This window comes from Choloepus didactylus, chromosome 19, assembly GCF_015220235.1.
Source record: "Choloepus didactylus isolate mChoDid1 chromosome 19, mChoDid1.pri, whole genome shotgun sequence".
Taxonomy (NCBI): Eukaryota; Metazoa; Chordata; class Mammalia; order Pilosa; family Megalonychidae; genus Choloepus; species Choloepus didactylus.
In genome coordinates, this window is record NC_051325.1 from 28691812 (window position 1) to 28712710 (window position 20899).

A 20899-nucleotide genomic window follows, 5' to 3' on the forward strand; every position below is an offset into this window, starting at 1 on the left:
TGAAATGGTGGAAGTGTAACCTGTAACATTCTTTGAAATTTGCTCTATAGCTACTTGTTAAATTATACTTTGAAAGTTATCACCTTTCTGTATATATCTCATATTTCACAGTAAGGAAAGAACTGAAACTGTGGAACTGTAACCCATAACATTCTTTGAAATTTGCTCTATAACTACTTACTAAATCTACTTTGAAAGTTATCACTGTTATGTATGTGTTGAATTTTACAATAAAAAATGTATTAAAATGTTCTTTTTTACTTCAATTGCTCTTTTTCCACTTTAATTATTATTCTTGTTATTTGTGTGTGTGTGCTAATGAAGGTGTCAGGGATTGATTTAGGTGATGAATGTACAACTATGTAATGGTACTGTGAACAATCGAATGTACGATTTGTTTTGTATGACTGCGTGGTATGTGAATATATCTCAATAAAACGAAGATAAAAAATGTATTAAACGTAGTAAATAAAGGGAAATCAAATTAATGTATTGTAGTTTGAGACGAGCAAACATACTTGCAACTCTGTACACTATTGTACAGGTGCCAAACATTCTGCAGTTACTCTTCTAATCTCCAACTCTCTTAAAGCTATACCACAGATATGTCACTGTTTAACCAAGTATACTAGATGCTCATGGATAAAAATAAGAACAGGTACTGTACCTATTTTTAAGGAACTTCCATGAAAGAAATGAGAATAAGACAGACAATTAATTCTAACAGAACTTGTTTGTAGTGTTTTGAGACATTATAAGGCCAGTACTGGCTAAACATCACAACCTGTGAGCCCACAGAGAAATATCATCATAGCTCCTCATACACAACCCACCCTGCAGTGTCATCATTTTTATTAGACATGCACTGCTATTCTTACATAGGCATCCAAGGTAGACGTTTCTGGGGAAGTACAGGAGTGGGACAAGGTACAGTGTTTCAACCTTTCCTTCTCCATTCTCCTCCATAGGGGCCAAAGTGGGGAAGAAGTTAATTTTCCAGAGGATTTACAACAATTTTTCCTTAAAAAGGTGCCAGAGAGGCAGCGCAAGATGGTGGCATAGAGAGGTGTTAGAATCTAGTTAGTCCTCTAGAGGAACTAGTAAGTAGCCAAGGACAACTAGTAAATAGTCTGCAAAAAATTGTTGGGGAACATCTGTGACTGAACACATTTTACATTTTACATCAGCCTGGAATGGGTGGAACGGCTGAGACTGCAGCACAGAACTTTAAGTAAAGCTCTCCCAACTATGGAGCTGGTGCCCATATGGAGCTCCCCCACTTGCACAGCAGTCTGAGCTGGAACACATCTCTGTGGAAAAAACAAGCAGATTTCCTAGAGCAAGGGAAAGTAACTCAACCAAGCTCCAACTGCAGTTTTAATTAACAAATCTGGATTACTGAATACAAGCTACAAGCACAGATAAACCTGGAGCAAGCAGGAAAGGAACCTGAGGTTCCTCTGGCAGAGAGGAGACAGGGCTGACGAAAGAAAAAAAAATACACACACACACACACACACACACACACAATTTAAAACAGACGCTTCTGGAGAGAGCTGGGTTCATAACACTGGAAAATGGATGTTTCCCAAGAAAGGGGCACAGAGAACCAGGTACCAACGCTGGTTAACCAGCAAAACTAGGGGGCTGGGAACTGGATCTGAAAAGGGACTTTCTCTCTTTTTCCCTTTTTTCTTTTCTCTCATTCTAAGTAGCTCATTAGAGAAAGCCTCGGGCATTTTCAATTGTCAGCTCTGACCCAGGGAAAGGTAGAGTTAACAGAGTCAGAAAGACAAAGGAGAAATTCAAGTGTACATTAACTCCCTAAAGGGTGCATCTTCCCTAAGAAAAGGGGGGTGGGGCCCAGCCGAAGTGGCTGCCCTCCCTCAGAGAACTCACCCCAGGGCCTAGGGGAAAACCAACAAACCAGAAATAACTTAAACTTGGCTTCTGACACCATCAGCCCCTGGCCTGGACAGCATCCCCTGAGAATTAAAAGGACCACACCTCTTTACACCAGTGGGGAGGATAGGAAAAGCACAGAGTCTAGAGGCCTCACAGGAAAGTCTGACAATCTGCTGGGTCTCACCTTCAGGAAACCTGAAACTGAACACAGCCTCCTCCTGAGACCTGGACCTGTCTGGTTTGGAAAAATCTGACTGGGGTAATCAAGGAAACCAGACGCCTAGGCAACAAAAATTTACAAATCACATTAGGAAAAACAAAGATATGGCCCAGTCAAAGGAAGAAACTTACACTTCAACTGAGATACAGGAATTGAAACAACTAATTATTAATCAAACAATTCTCCCAAATCAATTCAATAATCAAATCAAAGATATGGCAAAAGAGATGAAGACTATAAAGAAGATACTGGACGAACATAAGGAAGAACTTGCAAGTTTTGAAAAAACAATTGGCAGAACTTAAGGGAATGAAAGGCACAATACAAGAGATGAGAAACACAATGGAGACATACGACAGCAGATTTGAAGAGGCAGAAGAAAAGATTCATGAACTGAAGCACAGGACATCTGAAATCCTACACGAAAAGAACAGACAGGGAATAGAAAAATATGAGCAGCGTCTCAGGGAACTGAATGACAACATGAAGTGCATGAATGTACATGTCGTGGGTATCCCAGGAGAAGGGAAAGGGGGCAGAAACAATAATGGAGAAATTAATCAGTGAAAATTTCCCATCTCTTGAGAAAGACATAAAATTACAGATCCAAGAACTGGAGCGTACACCAAACAGAATAGCTCTAAATAGACCCACACCAAGACATTTAGTAATCAGATTATCAAATGTCAAAGAGAAAGAGAGAATTCTGAAAGCAGCAAGAGAAAAGTAATCCATCACACACAAGGGAAGCTCAATACGACTATGTGCGGATTCATCAGTAGAAACCATGAAGGCAAGAAGGCAGTGGTATGATACATTTAAGATAGTGAAAGAGAAAAACCGCCAACCAAGAATTCTATATCCGAAAAAACTGTCCTTCAAAAATGAGAGAGAGTTTAAAATGTTCTCAGACAGACACTGAGAGAGTTTGTGAACAAGATACTTGCTCTATAGGAAATACTAAAAGGGGCACTAAAGACAGATAGGAAAAGACAGGAGACAGAAGTTTGGAGCACAATATTGGATGATGGTAGCACAATAATGTAAGTACACTGAACAAAGATGACTGTGGGTACAGTTGAAAGAGGAACGTTAGGGGCACATAGGACACCAGAAGGAAAGACAGAAGGTAAAGACTGGGACTGTGTATTTAGTGAAACCTAGAGTGGTCAATGATTGTGATTAAATTTACATATGTTTTTACATGAGGGAGAACAAATGAATGTCAACATTGCAAGGTGTTAAAAATGGGGTGGTACTGAGGAAAAAATACAGTCAATGCAAGCTAGAATCTATAGTTAACAGTAACATTGTAATGTGCTTCCACTAAATGTTAACGAAGACAATATACCAAAGCTAAATGTCTATAAGAGGGGGATATAAGGGGAGAGGTATGTGATTCTTGGCATAGGCGTTGTTGTCTTTTGATTGTATTTTCTGTTAAATTTTATTTTTTATTTTATTGCTTTTTAGTTGTTATTTTTTCTTTTCTTTTTTTTTACCTCTTCTTCTTTCTTTGTGGAAGAAACAAAAATGTCCTCATATAGATAGTGGTGGTGAATGCATAATTATGTGATTATACAGGGAACCACTGATTGTTTTCTTAGGATGGAACATATGCTGTGTGAATTAAACCATCTAAAAAATAAACGGAGGGAAACAAGTGCTGGAGAAAATGTGGAGTAAGGGATGTACCTAATCACTGTTGGTGAGGAAGTAGAATGGTGTGGCCCATCTGGAGGGCAGTGTGGTGGTTCCACAGGAAGCTAAGCATGGGGTTGCCATATGGTCCTGCAACTCAGTTATTGTGTATATACTTGGAAGAACTGAAAAGAGGGACACAAATGGACATCTGAACATTGGTTTAAGGTGTCAGTATTCACAATTTGCAGTGGATGGAGGTGGCCTAAGGATACACTGACTGACAAATGGAATGGCAAACTGTGGTGTATACATACAATGGAATATTGAGCTGCTACAAGAAGGAATGAAGTTGTGAGGTGAACAGACATTGAGGACAGTATGTTGAGTAAAATAAACCAGAAATGGAAAGAAAAACATTATGATGCCTCACCAACCTGGACTAACTATAATGTACAAACCCTGAGAATTGTGTCTGAGAACATAGGTTACCAGGGGAAGGCTTATTGTAAACGTTCCTAGACTGTAAGCTCTTAAAGTGATTACATCTATTTCTGAGTTGTAATGGTTATTTCTAAATTCTGAGATGCTGAGCTCTTCATGTATAACCTGGTCAGTCCCTGGAACTGAGTATCTGTGTGACACCTGAGATTCATAGTCTGGCAGCTATGAAAGCCAGAATCACCCATACAGCAAATATTAAGAAGTCTGAAAAAAGAGATCAGACTTCAATTAGAGATTTGAACAAAATGGACTTGGTTGGGACTGGGGTAAGTCAGACTGGGGGGGTAAAGGACAATAGTGACGGTGTTTTTAAAGCTTCAACTTCTGTGTGACACCAAAGGAAGAGATGTTTATTAGGTACAAAATCTTTATTTTTTGTAACACTATATGATTTAACTTGTATGGTCAGTTTACTCAAACAACATTATTACATGGAACACTGAATAGGGAGTGAAATCTGGTTGGTTTGTAAAGGCTATTGTGAAGCGCCAATACATCCCAGAGTAATTTGGGCAGAGAATAAAAATCTATTTGCAAAGCCCCTTTCGGGGACTGGGGGAAAATGTGGAAATATTAAATTTCCCCACCTAGGGAATTAATGATATTCTCACATGCACTGGGGGCTACCAATTTAGAAGCCCAAGCCCTCAGTCTTGGGGCTTGCTCTTAGGAAGTTTGTTACTACAACGGAGAGACAAAGCCTACTTAAAATTGTGCCTAAGAGTCATCCCCAGAGAACTCTTTTGTTGCTCAAGTGTGGCCTCTCTCTCTAAGCCAACTCTGCAGGTAAACTCATTGCCCTCCCCCCTACATGTGACATGATTCCCAGGGGTGTGAAACTTCCTGGCAACGTCAGACATGACTCATGGTGATAAGCTTGGCCCTGATATTGTAGGATTGAGAAAGCCTTCTTGGACCAAAAGGGGAAAGAGAAATGAAACAAAATAAAGTTTCAGTGGCTGAGAGATCTCAAGTAGAGTTGAGAGGTCATTCTGGAGGTTATTCTTATGGATTATACAGATATCCCTTTTTAGTTTTAGTGTATTGGAATAGCTAGAAGGAAATATCTAAAAATGTTGAACTGCAACTCAGTAGCCTTGATTCTTGAAGATTATATAACTATACAGCTCACACTCTGTGACCATGTGATGTGAAAACTGTGTGTGCTCCCACTCCCTTTATACAGTGTATGGACAGATTAGAAAAATGGGGACAAAGGGTGAATGAATAATAGGGAGGGATGGGACTATGGGATGTCTGGGGTGTTCTTTTTTACTTTAACATTTATTCTTATTCTTTTTTGTGCATGGTAATGAAAATGTTGAGAAACTGATTGTGGTGATGATTACACAACTATATAATGGTACTGTGAACAACTGATTGTACACTGTGGATTTTTGTATGGTATGTGAATATATCTCAATAAAACTGAATTTTTTTAAAAAAAGGATACCAGAAAAGGAAGCATATCAATATGTGTTAATGTAGTATAAAATATTTTTTTTTGCTAACTATCCATTCACTTCATTCCGAGTTTGTGCATAGCCATATTCCCTTTTTGTTAAATTCAAACCTACAAAGAAAGTTCCAGACTGAGCTGCAATAAATCAAAATATGTGATCTTTAAAAGCTAGTTTTAAAATAGCTCATATGCTAAGGATAACAAATAATATTTCCATACACCATAGTGCAATTCATTACCAAAGAGCTTACCCGAATCATTATACATAATGTAAAAGGACTTAAATAAATACATTAATAATTAAAGAAGTTCACGATTTTAGGGAGGACAGGACTTTGATAATCACGGAGAGCGCATTATACATAAAGAAACGGAAGTCCAAATTGTCACTACAAAGCATCACAAACCCCTTCCCCATAATCTTCACCTTTTTGCATTCACTGACGTCAATATCACAGTTGGTTTGCATTCATCTATGAAGTGACATAGTGTCTCAAGAACTGTGTCAGTGTAAGTAAAATTCAGTCGCAAAACTAAAAATGATTAAGTACTAAGGATACGCATCTATTTTCCTTCTTTTCGAAATCTCAAAAAAAAAAGGAGGGGGAGGGGAAGGAACCGAAGTCCAAAGAAATTACGTGAACTAACCAAGATCAAAGTTATCTGGTGACAGTACAGAGATCAACGCTATATGCCACATCCTCCTCAAACAAGATAGTGGAGAGAATAACTAGTAAAAATTCCAACACAAATGCAAGCGGTAGGAATAGAGAATGAGTAAAGGAGCCTGCTGTGCTTCGTTAAATACGCTACTCTATTTACGTCTCCTCACGCTAACTTCTTACTTGCAAAGGATTTGGGGCTCAAAACTCTTCTAGTTCACGACTGGGCCGGCTCCCACGTACGCAATGAATTCGCTCGGCCGCGTTCTGCCTTCCTCCGGAGAGGGAGTGCGGCGGGACCAAGAAGAGATCCCAGTTCCGAGTTCCTCAGGCGACCCAGCCCAGGTCCCGCGGTTCTCCTCAGCCGCAGCTCTCCCTGCCAGGTCCCATCTGGAGGAGCGATTCGGGCACCTCAGTTTCTTCAAATGAGGATGCCTCCCTAGAAAGTGACCCAACTACTGGGCGCCGTAAAAGCGACTCAATGCAATACCAAGTCTTTCTCCAAATTCTTTTTTGGCGCTTTTATGACGCAACTTCCGACAAAGGAAGCGCCAAGACGAGAGGGGCGAGATGGAGTATAACCAATCAAAGAGCTCGGACAGACGGAAGCTGAGCGGTTTCCGGAAGTGGTCTGAGGCGCGGGCCGGAAAGCGGAAGCGGCGCGCAGCACGTGGGGGCGGTGCCGGTCGTAGAGCTTTGGAACCTGCCGGGTTGTGGGAGGTGATGCTGGCCGTGGCGACAGCAAAGGAGGAGGATCGCGGAGCGCTGGACTTGGAAGACACCACAAAGCAGGGAGACCGGCGGAGCATCATGGAGGGCATCGGGGAGCAGCCAAGCACGCAGCCCACGCAGCCCGGGGACCACCAAATCCGCGACGGCGACTTCGTGGTGCTGAAACGGGAAGATGTGTTAAAAGCGGTGCAGATCCAGCGGAGAAAGTAAGTCAGGTAACAGGCCTTACGGGTCCACCGTCCCCACCTTGCCACAAATCTCTTCCACCAAGGTCCCGTCTTTGGCTTTCTGGTTCTCCATCCCCACCCTCGTTATCTCTTCTCGTGTTTTCCCACAGAGGCCTTATCCCCCAAGATCCCATCCTCGTCCCTCGGGATCTCTCTCGCCCCTCCTGATTTCCCACCGAAACTCCGTCCAGGGTCTCATACTTGGCCCCCTACCTTCAGCATCCTTCCCAGTCTTTCCAAGAGTCTCTTTCCCAGAATCCCATCTTGTTCCTCAATGCCCCCTGTCCCCCACCTTGTCCTGGGGTTCATTCCCTAGGCCTTAGGATCTTCTCTCCCTTCTCTTATTCTAGGTCCCTCTCCCCCATCACTCTTGGGTCTCATCTTAGTTTCTCATAGTCTCCCCCCACTCCCATTTTTTTCCATAAACTCTCCTTTTTCCCCATTCCTTCTTCCAGAATTTTTAATCCCACAAAAATGAACTCTCCCCAACCTTGTCTTTGACTTTCTGACCTCTTGTCTCTACCCAAATGGGACTATCTGTCTGCACGGAATAACAATGAGAGACAACATCCCATAGAATGTGGAATCTGGAGTTCCCTCATTTTACACCCAGAGATGCAAGGTGGAAAAGTTAAGGAATTTACTCAGGGTCTCAGGACTCGAAATTGAAATTAGGTCTGGTTTGTGGGCCTACGAGTGGTTATCACTCTGCTTTAGTAGGAGGAAAGTGGAAATTTTGGTAACTTTCTCATGGGCATGGGAACGTTGTTAAATCCCAACAGCTGATTAATGATGAAACTGTATTGAGATGCTTGGGTTAATTTACTTGAGAAGTGCAACCAAGTTTTCTTTTGAGCTGGGTTATTATATTACTTTTGACGAAGATGTAAGTTGAATGCAGTGTCAGGAGAACAGCTTTCTGCAGACCAGAAAGCTAGACCAGCAAGATTTGTGATTTCTGATAGGTGTTTATTTCAGGTTAATTATTTTACTTCTGTGTGAATTGTACTGCTGACTAGTATTTAAAATGAAAGCAGTATCACTAGAAAATAATCAAGTCCCCAAGCACTAAGCTGGTGATAAGCAAGCTTTTTTGCACAAGTTCAGAAAAAAATACAGATGATTGGGGGAGGAGGGCACCTGTATTTCATTTTGTCTAGAAATGTAATATCTGTACCAGTTTTTAATGATATTCATTAATACCATTAAAATAGCTTTTAAGATATTCATCTTAATTGTTGAAATTAGAGAAATTTTATAGCTATCCCACACCACTACTGTACATTTGGTATTCTTGAAGCCAGCATTTGTTGTTGTTTTCAGAATTGTTAATTAGAATGTTTCCTTGCTTCCAAGTACACAATTTCAGGGAGGGACTCTTAATACTAATTATTTAAAATCTTTAATAGAGTATAACACACATACACCAAAATCCTTAGATCCCATTACACAGATATGATCCCAAAGTTACATATCTGTATAATGACCATCCAGGTGAAACTTTTGTTTTTTTCTTTCTTTCCTTTTTCATACTGTCCTTATAAGTCGCTTATTTTTAAATGTGGTTGTTTGAGTGTACTTCTTAACGGTATTCACTTTTAGACAAGAACTTTTTCATTACCAGGGAGACAGGCAGCAACATCTCTAGTTCTAAAAAGCACTCTTTAGACATTTATTAGGACCCACTTTTCATCAGCCCCTTTTATTGACAGATGCCATAAGAATGGTTTCCACTTTATTTAAAAAATGACCCTCTGAGTGCAGTACTTCCCAGGTCAGACTTCCCCTTCACCCTTCCCTCGGGCTGCATTCTCGGGTTGGGCATCTGAATAGGAGACTGCAGACTCATCCCTCTGATTGGGCCTGACTTTTCTGGCTATGATGGTGACCTCCTGACAGACCAGTCAGTTTGAGTGATACCCCAGACCATCCGAGCTCAGACCCAATGTTTCATTAGCAATAGGCTCTTGGAGGGTGAAGGTGGGGATGCCATCTGGGGTGAGCTGAGTTTGGACTTCTCTGAGGGGTTTTATGTCAGCAAATATTAAATGTCTTTTCTGTTCTGTGTTTGTCACATAACAAAAGAACAAAGAAAAAGAATTGTCCCTATATAGATCACTTAGGATCTTGGCAGGAGACAAAATTGCCCTCAAGTGGTTCAAGTGAGGAAACTTCAGTGAATGTGTGACACATACATGGGTGCGGCAGGGTTGAGGGAAACAGTAAAGGACTTGACACACCAAGGAGCTGGCAGTGGTGAGAAGCCTTTGGGAAGGGAGCCTGGGTGGTGTGGTCCATGCATCATTCTGGTCTGCCTCCAGGACGCAGAGAAAGGTAGAGAAGGGGGCAGGGTGGGGAACAAGCAGAATTAACCAGCACAATGTCTTCCAGAATTCAGAGTTCTGTAGGACATGGACTATGTCCTCAAATCCAGCGATCTTCCTGAGGGTCATTGATCTTTGCCAGGGTAAGCTATGTGACATAGTAGAAAGAACTAAGATTTGGAGTTAGGCAGACCTGGATTTGAACCCCAGCTGTAGCACTTGGTAACCATGAATTTTGGACAAGAAACTTCTCTTTGAGCTTCAGGTTACTCATCTGGAAAGCCCCTGGATTACTGTGAGGATTAAATGAAAATGGATGAAACACACCTGACACACACTGGTTGCCCCTCAGCAGTTGTTAGTCTTCTTCTCTTGAAAGGAAAGGTTTTTCTTTTTGTGTGATTACCCTCTTAAACTACATTAAGATAAAAATCTGGGTAATTGAACACTTAAAGTTGTCTGGTCCTTAATATAACATCATCAGTGTTAGACTAATGATATGTAGATTGTCAGTTTTTGTTTGTAAATATGATGTGCTTTCTTTAGAAAATTTTCACGTAAAATGGCCAATGAAACTGGAGAATTTCTTAAATCCTTTTCATCTCAATGATTGCTTGGTTCTGAGATTTTCTTGAGTGGGAGTGCCACAGTGTGTGTCCACTGGCCTGGTCTTGGTGAGCCTGTGAGTAAGGACATCACATCAAACAGTGTCAGGTGGGATCAGGCTGATACCCCAAAAGAGAAATATCCTTCTGTTTTTGCTGCTGCTTTCCAAAATTCAGTGTTTTGTGGCACATTCATTAATTTTGTCTCTGCTCCAATCTGGTTCTTTCTTATTCGTTGATGCATTTGTATTCAAAGATAGTACTACTGATCTTTGTGAAGACCCATTGGGTAGGGGTAGGGGGACAATTAGAATGAGCTTGTCTTTTCTATACTGAATGTAAGTGAGATTCAGTTAATTGATTGCTTTTTCTTCCCCAGAAAAGTAACTTTTGAAAAACAGTGGTTCTATCTGGATAACGTCATCGGCCATAGTTACGGAACCACATTTGAAGTGACCAGTGGAGGGAGTCTTCAGCCCAAGAAGAAGAAGGAAGAGCCTACCTCAGGTGTGCTATTTTAGGTGAATGCAATAGATGCTCTTGAACAGGCTAGTCAGAAACCTGTCAAAACACAATTAATTCTAAATTGCTAACCCAGGATTTCTAAAAATAAGTTTACAAGCTGTAGCTTAGTGAAATAAAGCAAACCCTTCCTTATTTCTGGAGACCTGGACTCTGGCTGCAGCCCACCGTTAACTGCCCTTCTGACCTTGAGCCAGGCCATGAGTCCCTGCCACTTTATCACAGGAGCATGTGTAGAGTCCTTTCAGTGCCCAGAAGTTAAGTAACAGCAGTGAGATAGTTAGCATATAGTGTAAAGGTTAAGAGGCCTGGCTTTGAATCCAGCTGGCTAGTTTTAAATTCTGGCTCTATCACTTGCCTTGTGACCTTGTGACCTCTGAGTCTTACAGCCTCATTTGTAAAATGGGGCCATAAACACACTTAATACTTGGTTTGTAGTGGAGGTTCAGTGATACGGCATGTAAGAAGCCCCTGATAGAGCCTGGAGCTTAGTTAAAAAAAAACAAATTTTAGCTATTATCATTAATGAAAACGCTATTAAAGTTCTGGTCCAAATCAGTTAATTAAATACTTTTAAGTTAATGTCCATATTTTTATTAAACACCAAATATGTGCCAGGCATGATTAGATATTGGGAGTATGGCAATTCATAAGTTAGACGACTTCATAAGATATGCTTACCAGTGGGGTAGACTGAAAATAGTCAAATAGTTAAGCAAATAGCATAATTTCAGATTGGGTGAGGCAGGACTTGGCTGAGATGAGTTCAGCCCTGAATGGTGGAAAGGATCCAGCCACACAGACATCTGTTGGAAGAGTATCAAGTGCCAAAGTCCTTCGGTAGGACCATGCTTGGTGCTTTCAAGGAATAGAAAGAAGGGCAATGTGGCTGAAGCTTGTAGCTCAAGAGACGAGGCCAGAATTTAGGCAGGCCGGATCATATATGACCTTAAAGGTCATCTTTGGATGTGTTCTGGTTGCTATGGGAAGCCACTGTGGTTTTAAGCATGGGGTCTGGGTGAGCCAGTCTGCATTAAAAAAAAAAAAAGGCACTCTGGCATGCAGGTGGATAGTAAGGGGGTGAGAGTGGGAGCAAGAAGATAAGAAGGAGGCTTGGAGTATTCTTGGCAGGATAGGATAGTGGCCTGGGGTGGGGCAGTGAAGCTGGAAAGCCAAATTAGAGGGACTGATGGGCTGGGTGTGAGTATGAACTTTGGAAAAGAAAGATTATAAAATAATTCCAGATCATAAATAGCATACAGCAATTTCCTTCCTTAGAGACTAAAGAAGCGGGTACTGATAATCGAAATATAATTGATGATGGAAAATCTCAGAAACTTACCCAAGATGACATAAAAGCTCTGAAGGACAAGGGCATCAAAGGAGAGGTAATATTCAAAGGATTTTTTTGTTTGTTTGGTTTTTCATTTGTTCATTATTTAGGAAATTGCTTGGTTTTTAAAGCAGACTTTATCTAAGGTAGAATGAAAAAGTAATGTTATGCTTCTGTTAGAAATGTACATGGGTTGAAATGTTCATGCAATTTATTGTATTAAAGATTTTGCTTCTTATATGCTACAATATAGGTGAATGACATTACTTATATTTTAGTGATAGGAGATGTAGCAACCTAGTGCAAGTGAGAACTTAACTTCGTCCCTTTTTGATAATGTTTTCAGCCAGTATCTTCAGGAAGGACAGTTTCCTTTACAAAGCCCTCTTTATCCTTTCATTGTATATCTCTGTTCTTTCATCTTGGTTTAAATGGGGTTATAAAGTAATTGTGTTTTAATACAAATTTTAAATAAAATAAAAAATACAAAATTCATCTATGTGGACTTCTGTGGAAAAGGGAATGGAGAACCAGACCTTTGTATGCACCCTTGAATAAAAATCTCTGAACTTATTTGTTGTGTGGAAGTAAGGTTTCAGAAAATCTGCTTGTTCCCTTCTCATAGGAAATAGTTCAGCAGTTAATTGAAAATAGTACAACATTCCGAGACAAGACAGAATTTGCTCAAGATAAATATATAAAAAAGAAGAAAAAGAAGTGAGTAGTTTTTGTTTGTAAAGGATGAAAATAGTTGCCAACTTTTTCAAACATTTTTTTTTTAACTGGGTGTTTTGTTTCTTTCTTCCCCAGATATGAAGCAGTCATTACTGTTGTGAAGCCATCCACCCGCATTCTTTCAATTATGTATTATGCAAGAGAACCTGGAAAAATTAAGTATGCTTTGTTTCCTTTCAAATGTATAATTGGGGGAAAATATATCTTTAATAAAGTCCTTGATTTTAAGTAAAATGAAAACTTGTTTACCTGCATAAAGTGTCCTCCTGTGTCACAAATTGTAAGTCTTTTTACGGTCATCTCCAAAGCAATCGATAATCTTAGCAATATAGTTTTTGTAAAACAAACAAAACTTGAAAAATGATGATTAAGATAGTAGGCATGTTTAGTGAAAAATAAATCATTCTTTTTTCCTTAGCCACATGCGATATGATACACTAGCCCAGATGTTGACGTTGGGAAATATCCGTGCTGGCAATAAAATGATTGTAATGGAAACATGTGCGGGTTTGGTGCTTGGTGCAATGATGGAAAGAATGGGAGGTGAGAGTCAACATTTTCACATTCAGTAACTGCCCCCACAATGATGTGTCAGAAGTATCCAAAAAATTCAAACTCAGGAAAAGCAGGTCAAGTTACTATGAGGTGAATGAAATGACCTGGGTGAACCTGCACAACTCCTGTCCTTGGGACCTTCCTGCACAATCTAAATCTCCCAGTCCGGGTGTGTTGGTGCCCCCGATGGCAGTTGTTCTCCCTAGTTTCGGTATCAGTGGGGATGATTTTGGAACGTGCTTAAGACTTCCAAGTTAATGATTTCTTCATTTTATTGGCCCAAATTGTAAAGACTGGGCAGGAGGAATAATAAGGACAAATAATCTCCCTGGATGGGGTTGTCTGCCCTTGCTATGACCCCACCAAAGATAAGAACTTTTAACTGCCCTATCAGAGGATTGAGCTGGGAGGGGAGCTGAAAGCTAACAGAGCTAATCGCTAATCACTTGACATCCAAATGTGCGTGATTACCAAGTTTTGCTGTAGTGTCAAGGGGATAGGCTTCTTTAAGGCTTCTTGTCAACCGGGTTTGGGATTATATCACCTCCATTAGGAATAGTCATAGACTCTGAATAGACTCTCGTAGGTGCCGCATCATCCTTTAGCCTCTGAACCAAGTAAAGTAGAGGGATCTTCAATTTTATTGCTGTGCAGGGCCCTCTGTGGGTTTGGTTAGCCCTAGAGTTGCCACTATCATACAGGTGTTTTTCTTGTATCTCTGAAGGTTTTGGCTCCATTATTCAGCTGTACCCTGGAGGTGGACCCATTCGGGCAGCAACAGCATGTTTTGGGTTTCCCGAATCTTTCCTCAGTGGTCTTTATGAATTCCCCCTCAACAAAGTGGACAGTCTTCTAAATGGAACGTTTTCGTCTGAGACATTGTCTTCAGAGCCAAAAGACAGTGCTTCAGTAGAGGAAAGTAATGGCGCCCTTGAGGAAAAACCAAGTTGGGAACAGGAGAGTGAGGACAGCTTGGCAGAAGTCCTGGAAAGCAATCACCCAGAAAAACAAGCAACAGTCGAAATGGTTCCTGAAGATGCAGAATACAAGGGACATAAAAACAGAGGAAGCAGAAAAGATTATGTAAGCATGTCCAGAGTCCCTTCTGGATATTTTCATGCTGGTCTCCTCAGGTCCTCAGTTAACACCATTTGAGTTAGGAGATTTGGTTTGGCTTTGGAGCATCAGGACCAAAGATTCTGTCACAACAGTTGGAGAAAGTGTGTATGTGCATGTACATGTACACGTGTATGTGATTTAATCTTTGAAATGGAGCTTAAGGATACAGAAGCATTCAATAGGTAGCTTCATGATGCTTTTGTAATATTTAGGTTTTCTTATATGTCATCTGCTTCCTTATAAACAACTTCCTTCTGTCAGTTTCGTCCAAGTTGATAAATATTGTTGAAATGTTTTGACAGACCAGCGTTTCCATAAACCTGACCGAATGACCTCAGCATGTTGGTTTCTTATTTTTCTTCGTAAAGATTCAGGAAAAGCAGAGGAGACAAGAAGAGCAGAGAAAAAGACAGTTAGAAGCTGCTGCTCTGCTGAGCCAAAGGAACGCAGATGGGTAAGTTGATGAAAGAAGGCAGGAGACTTCTTGGGGCTTGTGGGCTCTGCCTCCAAGAGATGGGTGTTTTCTTCTTTCTTGTGTGCTTTTGATTCCAGTGGGAGCAGAGTTGAAAATTCTGTCTGAGTTTTCTAAAAAAGGGGGGCTGGGGCTAGGGGAGGTAGGAAGTTGATTGTACTGATTTAAGAATTTTAGATGAATTTAAAATTTCTCCAATGAGGTGCATCAGCTGAGATGTATGGTCCCCTGAGGTTTGGGTGGCAGGGCATTCAAATGCTGTGATCCTGGAAATGGGCAGTGGCTAATGACAACCTCGTAACAAGGAGACATAGATTCAGGTATCTGTAAAACCCATATATGCAATGTTGAAAATTTTTTTTTTGAATCAAGAATGTCATAAAATGGTACTTAGAGTTTCAGAGCACCAATTTATAATCCACTCTGTTTTCTAAGAAAAGAATAGCCCATGCTATTTTTTCTGGTTTGAATTTCTAGAATGTTGTATTTAAATCTCTTTGCTTGAGTCATGAAAATAAATGCATTATCATTTTAAAGGCTTTTAAAACCTTATGTTCCACTTCAGGGTAGTAGAGATATAATGTCTAACATTTTCCTTGCAGTTTAATTGTAGCTAGTCGTTTCCATCCTACCCCGCTGCTACTGTCTTTGCTGGACTTTGTGGCTCCTTCACGGCCGTTCGTAGTCTACTGTCAGTATAAAGAGGTAATACCAAAATAGAATGGATGAGGATTCTCACATATGAATGTTGATTTTCAAACTGCTGCCCAGGGAATAATCCTTAACAGAACTCTGTTTTTGCCTTCAGCCTCTGTTGGAGTGCTACACAAAACTGCGGGAAAGGGGAGGGGTCATCAACCTCAGGCTGTCCGAAACCTGGCTCAGAAATTACCAGGTATGTGTTCCTATAGCCAGTCCCAGGGACAGCTCCTTACAGCACCAGAACTTGTTAAATAGAGACAAAGTCCCATGCTTGTAACTCAGAAGTGCCTCGACTTTCCTGACCCTTTTCTCTCTTGTCAGGGTATATTACTCTGAAACTCCAACTCAGAGGTATTTGAAACACAAACGGTTTTGATTCATAGTTCTCCACGGCTTTAATGTCACCATCGAAGATGATAATTGATAATAGAAAACTCTCCAGGCAGACAAGAGAGTGGTCCTGTCCTCTCTGCTGAGCACTCTTCAGGGTGTTTTCCGAATTTTTTGGTGGTCTTGTGTCAGTTAAGGGAGGCCTGTGCCAAGATAGAATTAGAAGCATAAGAGATTTATCAGGGAAATGCTTTTGAGGGATAAGGGGAGAAGGAGTAGAATTAGCTGGGAGAGCCTTCAGACCCTGATGAAGGTGTGACCGTGTGAAAGGAGAAGGTGAGAAAGGACAATGGGGTAGGATGAGCCTGCAGTGCTGCCAGGAGAATGTCTCAGAAAGACTGATGGGGAGTCCCAAAGCAAAGACCACCCATCGGAGGAGCCCTGTGTTGGGCGTAAATGGTCCCTGCCTGGCACCTGTGCTCAGTTAACCGACTGGATTGGCTCCCTCGGTGTGACTGCTGCAGTGGACCCCCAAGGAGACGCAGCTGGAGGCTTTCTGCTCTCCATGCTCCTTATAGCCAGTTCCCTCTCAAAGGGAGATCAGAGGGGAGCTTTTTCATAGGTGCCGCAGGCCCTGTCCTGCTTGGACAGCTTTGTTATCCTACCGGTGTAGGGGTGTCCTAAAGCCTTGGGCCACCCTTCCTTTCACGAGAGTTGTCTTGATTGGCTGTGGGAAGAGGAAAGAAGAATTCTCGTTGGATGGAATCAGCAGGGAGTGAGAGCTGAGTGTACATCCAGTCGTTACTTCTCCATAGACACAAGCTCCATCTGTTGGCTGTGGAGCTTCCTAGAGCCAAGCAGAAGAAAACTAAGTGCAGGCCTGAAGCTCTGCAAAAACCATTCACCTTTCTCCATCAGAAACTTGCTTTTAAAGAGAAACAGAGCTTTGGTTTTATTTTTCACAAGAAAATCACTTAAACCAATTCTAATTTATATACTTTTCTGTCTTTTTCTACACTCTCATGTGAAAGCATGAGCTCCTTAGGAATTGGACTGTTTTAATCTTCAAAAGAATTTGTGTCATTTAAATTCTGAATTTGGCATGTATACTATTAGCATGTGCTTTATCTGCTCAGGAAAACATGAATGTCTGTCTTTTTGTCTCAATTAGGTTTTGCCAGATCGAAGTCACCCTAAACTCCTGATGAGCGGAGGTGGGGGGTACCTTCTCTCAGGCTTCACCGTTGTCATGGACAACCTTAAAGCTGACACTAACCTCAAATCCAGTGTGTGCACTTTAGAATTACAGAAGACTGAGGAGCCAGTGGCTAAAAAACAGAAACTCCTGGAGTCTGATTCTTAACCTTTAAATAATTGCTTTGATTTTTGTTCTCAGGCAATATACAGTTAGTAATTAAACTTTAAATGCCATTACTAATTGTTTTTTTCATACTCTAAGAACGTGTCCATACACTGTTCGTAGGAAGGAGGAGAAAGCCTTTTGTCCACCTCTGACCCAGATGATTTGGTCTGTTGCAGCCTTGAGCCAGAATGTCCAGCCCTGGTCTGTGCGTGGACTGGTACCTGGCCAATTCCGTTCATTTAGCAAAGACCCTCAAGTATTCTGTGCAAATATCACTGAGACTTTAGATATCCTAAAAACGTATTTATACAAGACTTTGTCTGTATTTTAAATTAAGTGGAATAATACAATATAGCTAAAACTTGGTGGGTACCAAAAGGAAAGAATTTATGGAAGAAATGTCTTCTGTTTGTTCTGTACTCTTCAGCCTAAGCAATATGGATGTGTGAGATTGTGAGATTTACTGTACCAAAAATATCGACCCTATTCCCCACAGTGGAATGTGCTTTTTTAAAATGCCAGGTTTTATTATTTTAATAGCTAACCACCTGGAAAAGTTTTGAGTATTTATTTTACTGCCTTTTGTGTGTGTGTGTGTGTGTGTGTGCGCGCGCGCGCGCGCGTGTAGAGGGTATAGTAGGGTACTTTTTTTGCATTAGTTTGCCAATACTCCTGTTCCAAATAAAATGACTAGAATTTTTGTGTATTATCCAATTAAAGGAAACTTCCTCATGTGGGTAGATACCTATGCGTGTGTATATATACACACATATATATATGGAGACAGACATAGTTCATATTTATATGAACCATAGCAGTTTTGTGCAGGGCTTACACCAGTTCTTATTGCATTAGTGTCACTCCTTGTCAAATGTGTTTTAAAGTGCCTTTTCTGGTGATTATTAATGCTGATCTGTTGAGCTCTGGCATGATTAGGTGATTAGCCTTCTAAGCTCTGAAAAAGTATAGGAAAATTCTTTGATCATCTGCTGCAGCAAAGAAAAGTGTTTAGAGTAAGCCAAGGCTCAAATTTCAGAGTCCGAGCCCCTTGCTCACTAGAACAGGCGCACATGTATCGTGCACGTTGTCAAAGAATAGATGCAGCTCATCCTGTGAGGAGCATCTTAGAAGAAAAAGAAATCTGTTTTTCCTAATAGCATGTACTTTTCTGATAATGGCCAGTGTGTTTACCAACAAGTACAGTTTTGATTCTTTTTTCTTAAAAAAGTTGCTTTTAAAGAATAAAAGTGTTTCCTACTCTGATGTGTCTGGCTTGTATGAATGATGTAGTCAGTGATGTCACATTGACCAACTCTCAGCCACTCGTGACACATGGTCCGTGGTTATGAGAACGTACCTGGCCTGGCACCTCACTGAACAGGTAGTTGCAGACAGTTGTGACTCACATACAGCTGGTCAAGTTTGGGCAAGGAAAGCACAATAATGATGTACATAAACTGGAAACAGTAGTGGCTGGTCTCCAATGGTCACAGTCATCACAACTGTCTCCTACTTGGGATGCAAGAAAGAGCAATACCAAATGACATCTAAAAATCTGATCATTAAAATTCACATTACTTTAAATGTTCCTAATTTTGAAATGTAGTGCAGTGTAAGAAAGGACCTTTGTGTATCGAAAACTTTATGCAGAATATATAATGTTGCTTCTAGGCCAGTACTATTAACTTTTGTAAGAAGAATTTACAAGTTTTCCTTGGACTTAACCATGTAACACATGGTAGATGGGTCAAAGTCCCTGAAAAGCTACTTAAAGAGCAGATGATAAATTCTTTACTCCTTTAACATTTACTAGGTGCTCACTGTTTTTCGACCCTTTGTGAGGAAAGACAAGAGCTTGGAAGCATAGAAAATTACTATCGTGCCTTTACTTTTTCCCCCACTTCTTACAGTTCTGTTAATAACCTTGCTCTTTTGACATTTAGCTGAGACTGAAAAGACCAGAAAGATTTTGGTATTTCATTTTCACATTGCCAGGAAAGTGAACAGGGGCGTTAACAGGAAATTTTGGCTCAAAAGGTAGCCAGGCTCAATCTGTTGGGTGTTTGGTCTGTTCAGTGCATCATTCCAAACCAACAAGCTTTAAAAAGTAGAGAAATCAATCCAGAGGGTAGGGGGGATGATAGCAGTAGTTCCTTTGCCTTCTGGGCATACTTTACCGAATTGAATAATTGGGCAAGTAAAGTGGCAAAGGGGCTACGCTAAAGCCACATGATGACAGATTCAAGCAAGAAAGGCGAAATTAAGAAGGATTGATTTAAGTCAGGGATCAGCATCTACAGCCTGCAGGCCAAGTCTGGCCCACTACTGCCTGTTTTTATATGGCCTGCAAGCTAAGAATGGTTTGTATGTTTTTTTTAAATGGTTGGAAGGAAAAGCAAAAGATGAGTAATTTTGGGACAGGTGAAAACTACCTGCAATCCCAATTTCAGTGTCCATAAATGAAGTTTTATTGGCACACAGCCCCATTTATTTACTCATTGCCCATGGCTGCTTTCACACTAAAACAGCAGAGTCAAGTAGTTGTGACAGAGACACATGGCCTACAAAGCATAAAATGTTTACTATCTGGCCCTTAAATAAAAAGTTTGCCAACTGCTGAGTCCCTGAGATGAGAGGGGTTGTGGGGAGAACACTACAGGAGAGCAGCCCGGGGGAACAGCCACAGGGGGAGCTGGTTGGGAATGGCCACCACAAGGATGTGAGGTGGATCCATTGCTCCTCGGTCCTCCAGACGTGTCGGCAGGGTCTGACACAGCTGATACCTCTCCTTGCAACGCTTTTCCTCACTTGGCTTCTGGAACACCCCTCTCTCCTGGCTTCTAGCTTCTGGCCTTTTTTTTTTTTTTTTTTTTGCTATTTCCTCTTCACCTCTGAACCTTGATAACATTGGCATGCCAGGGGTTGGTCCCTGCTTCTCTTCCCTTTTCCCTCTGCACTCACGAGATGATCTCACCATTTCTTGGCTTTACATACAGCCATCTTGGACGATGGCTCGCTCCCACAGGTCTTCAGCACGCACCTTTTCCTTGAGCTCCTGGTCCATGTGCCCAACTCGAGAGACCTCCATCTGTGTGTCAGTTCACAGCTCATACTTAGCATGGCCAAAACCGAGCTCATATCTGCCCCCCACTCCTGCCCCATCTGGCCCCTCCTGCAGCCTTCCCCCATCTCTGTTCTTCCCACTCAGGTCAAAAGCCTTGGCGTTGCTCTTGACTCCTTTCCCTCAAACCACACCAAACCCATCAGCCTACTTGTCTGCTCTGTCTCCACAACAGATGCAGAGATTAACAAGTTCTCCCCGCCCCCAATGGCACCACCCTCAGGGTGGGGGGAATAATAGCAATGGTTCCTTTGTCCCCTGGGAATACTTTCCCCAATCAAATATTTAGGTGGGTGACGTGGCACTAACCTCCTTATTGGTTTCTGTGTTTCTGCTCTTGGGACCCTCCAGCCTACTCTCAACCT

The 20899-nt window shown here is 41.3% G+C and overlaps 2 protein-coding genes across 3 annotated transcripts in view; one reads left to right on the forward strand and one right to left on the reverse strand.

Annotated features, from left to right (window-relative positions):
- MCM8 (minichromosome maintenance 8 homologous recombination repair factor) overlaps positions 1–6900 on the reverse strand; it is a 49039-nt gene extending 42139 nt beyond the window's left edge. For both annotated transcript variants that reach the window (XM_037811537.1, XM_037811536.1), the window contains exon 1: positions 6578–6900. The gene's annotated coding sequence lies outside the window, so the exon portion shown is untranslated. The remainder of the gene's footprint in view (positions 1–6577) is intronic.
- A 183-nt stretch (positions 6901–7083) lies between these two features.
- Positions 7084–18676, forward strand: TRMT6 (tRNA methyltransferase 6). Its single transcript, XM_037812271.1, has 11 exons — positions 7084–7332; positions 10662–10789; positions 12083–12192; positions 12763–12854; positions 12948–13031; positions 13291–13415; positions 14152–14510; positions 14915–15000; positions 15621–15723; positions 15827–15913; positions 17222–18676. The coding sequence occupies exons 1-11, from the start codon at positions 7118–7120 to the stop codon at positions 17411–17413; spliced, it is 1581 nt and encodes a 526-aa protein (XP_037668199.1). The 5' UTR covers positions 7084–7117; the 3' UTR covers positions 17414–18676.
- Positions 18677–20899: the final 2223 nt, after the last annotated feature.

Coding starts and splice junctions, on each gene's coding strand:
- TRMT6 (XM_037812271.1), top strand. CDS start 7,118: ATGCTGGCCGTGGCGACAGCAAAGGAGGAGGATCGCGGAGCGCTGGAC. Junction 12,193..12,762: donor ACAAGGGCATCAAAGGAGAG/GTAATATTCAAA, acceptor CCCTTCTCATAG/GAAATAGTTCAGCAGTTAAT. Junction 13,416..14,151: donor AATGATGGAAAGAATGGGAG/GTGAGAGTCAAC, acceptor GTATCTCTGAAG/GTTTTGGCTCCATTATTCAG.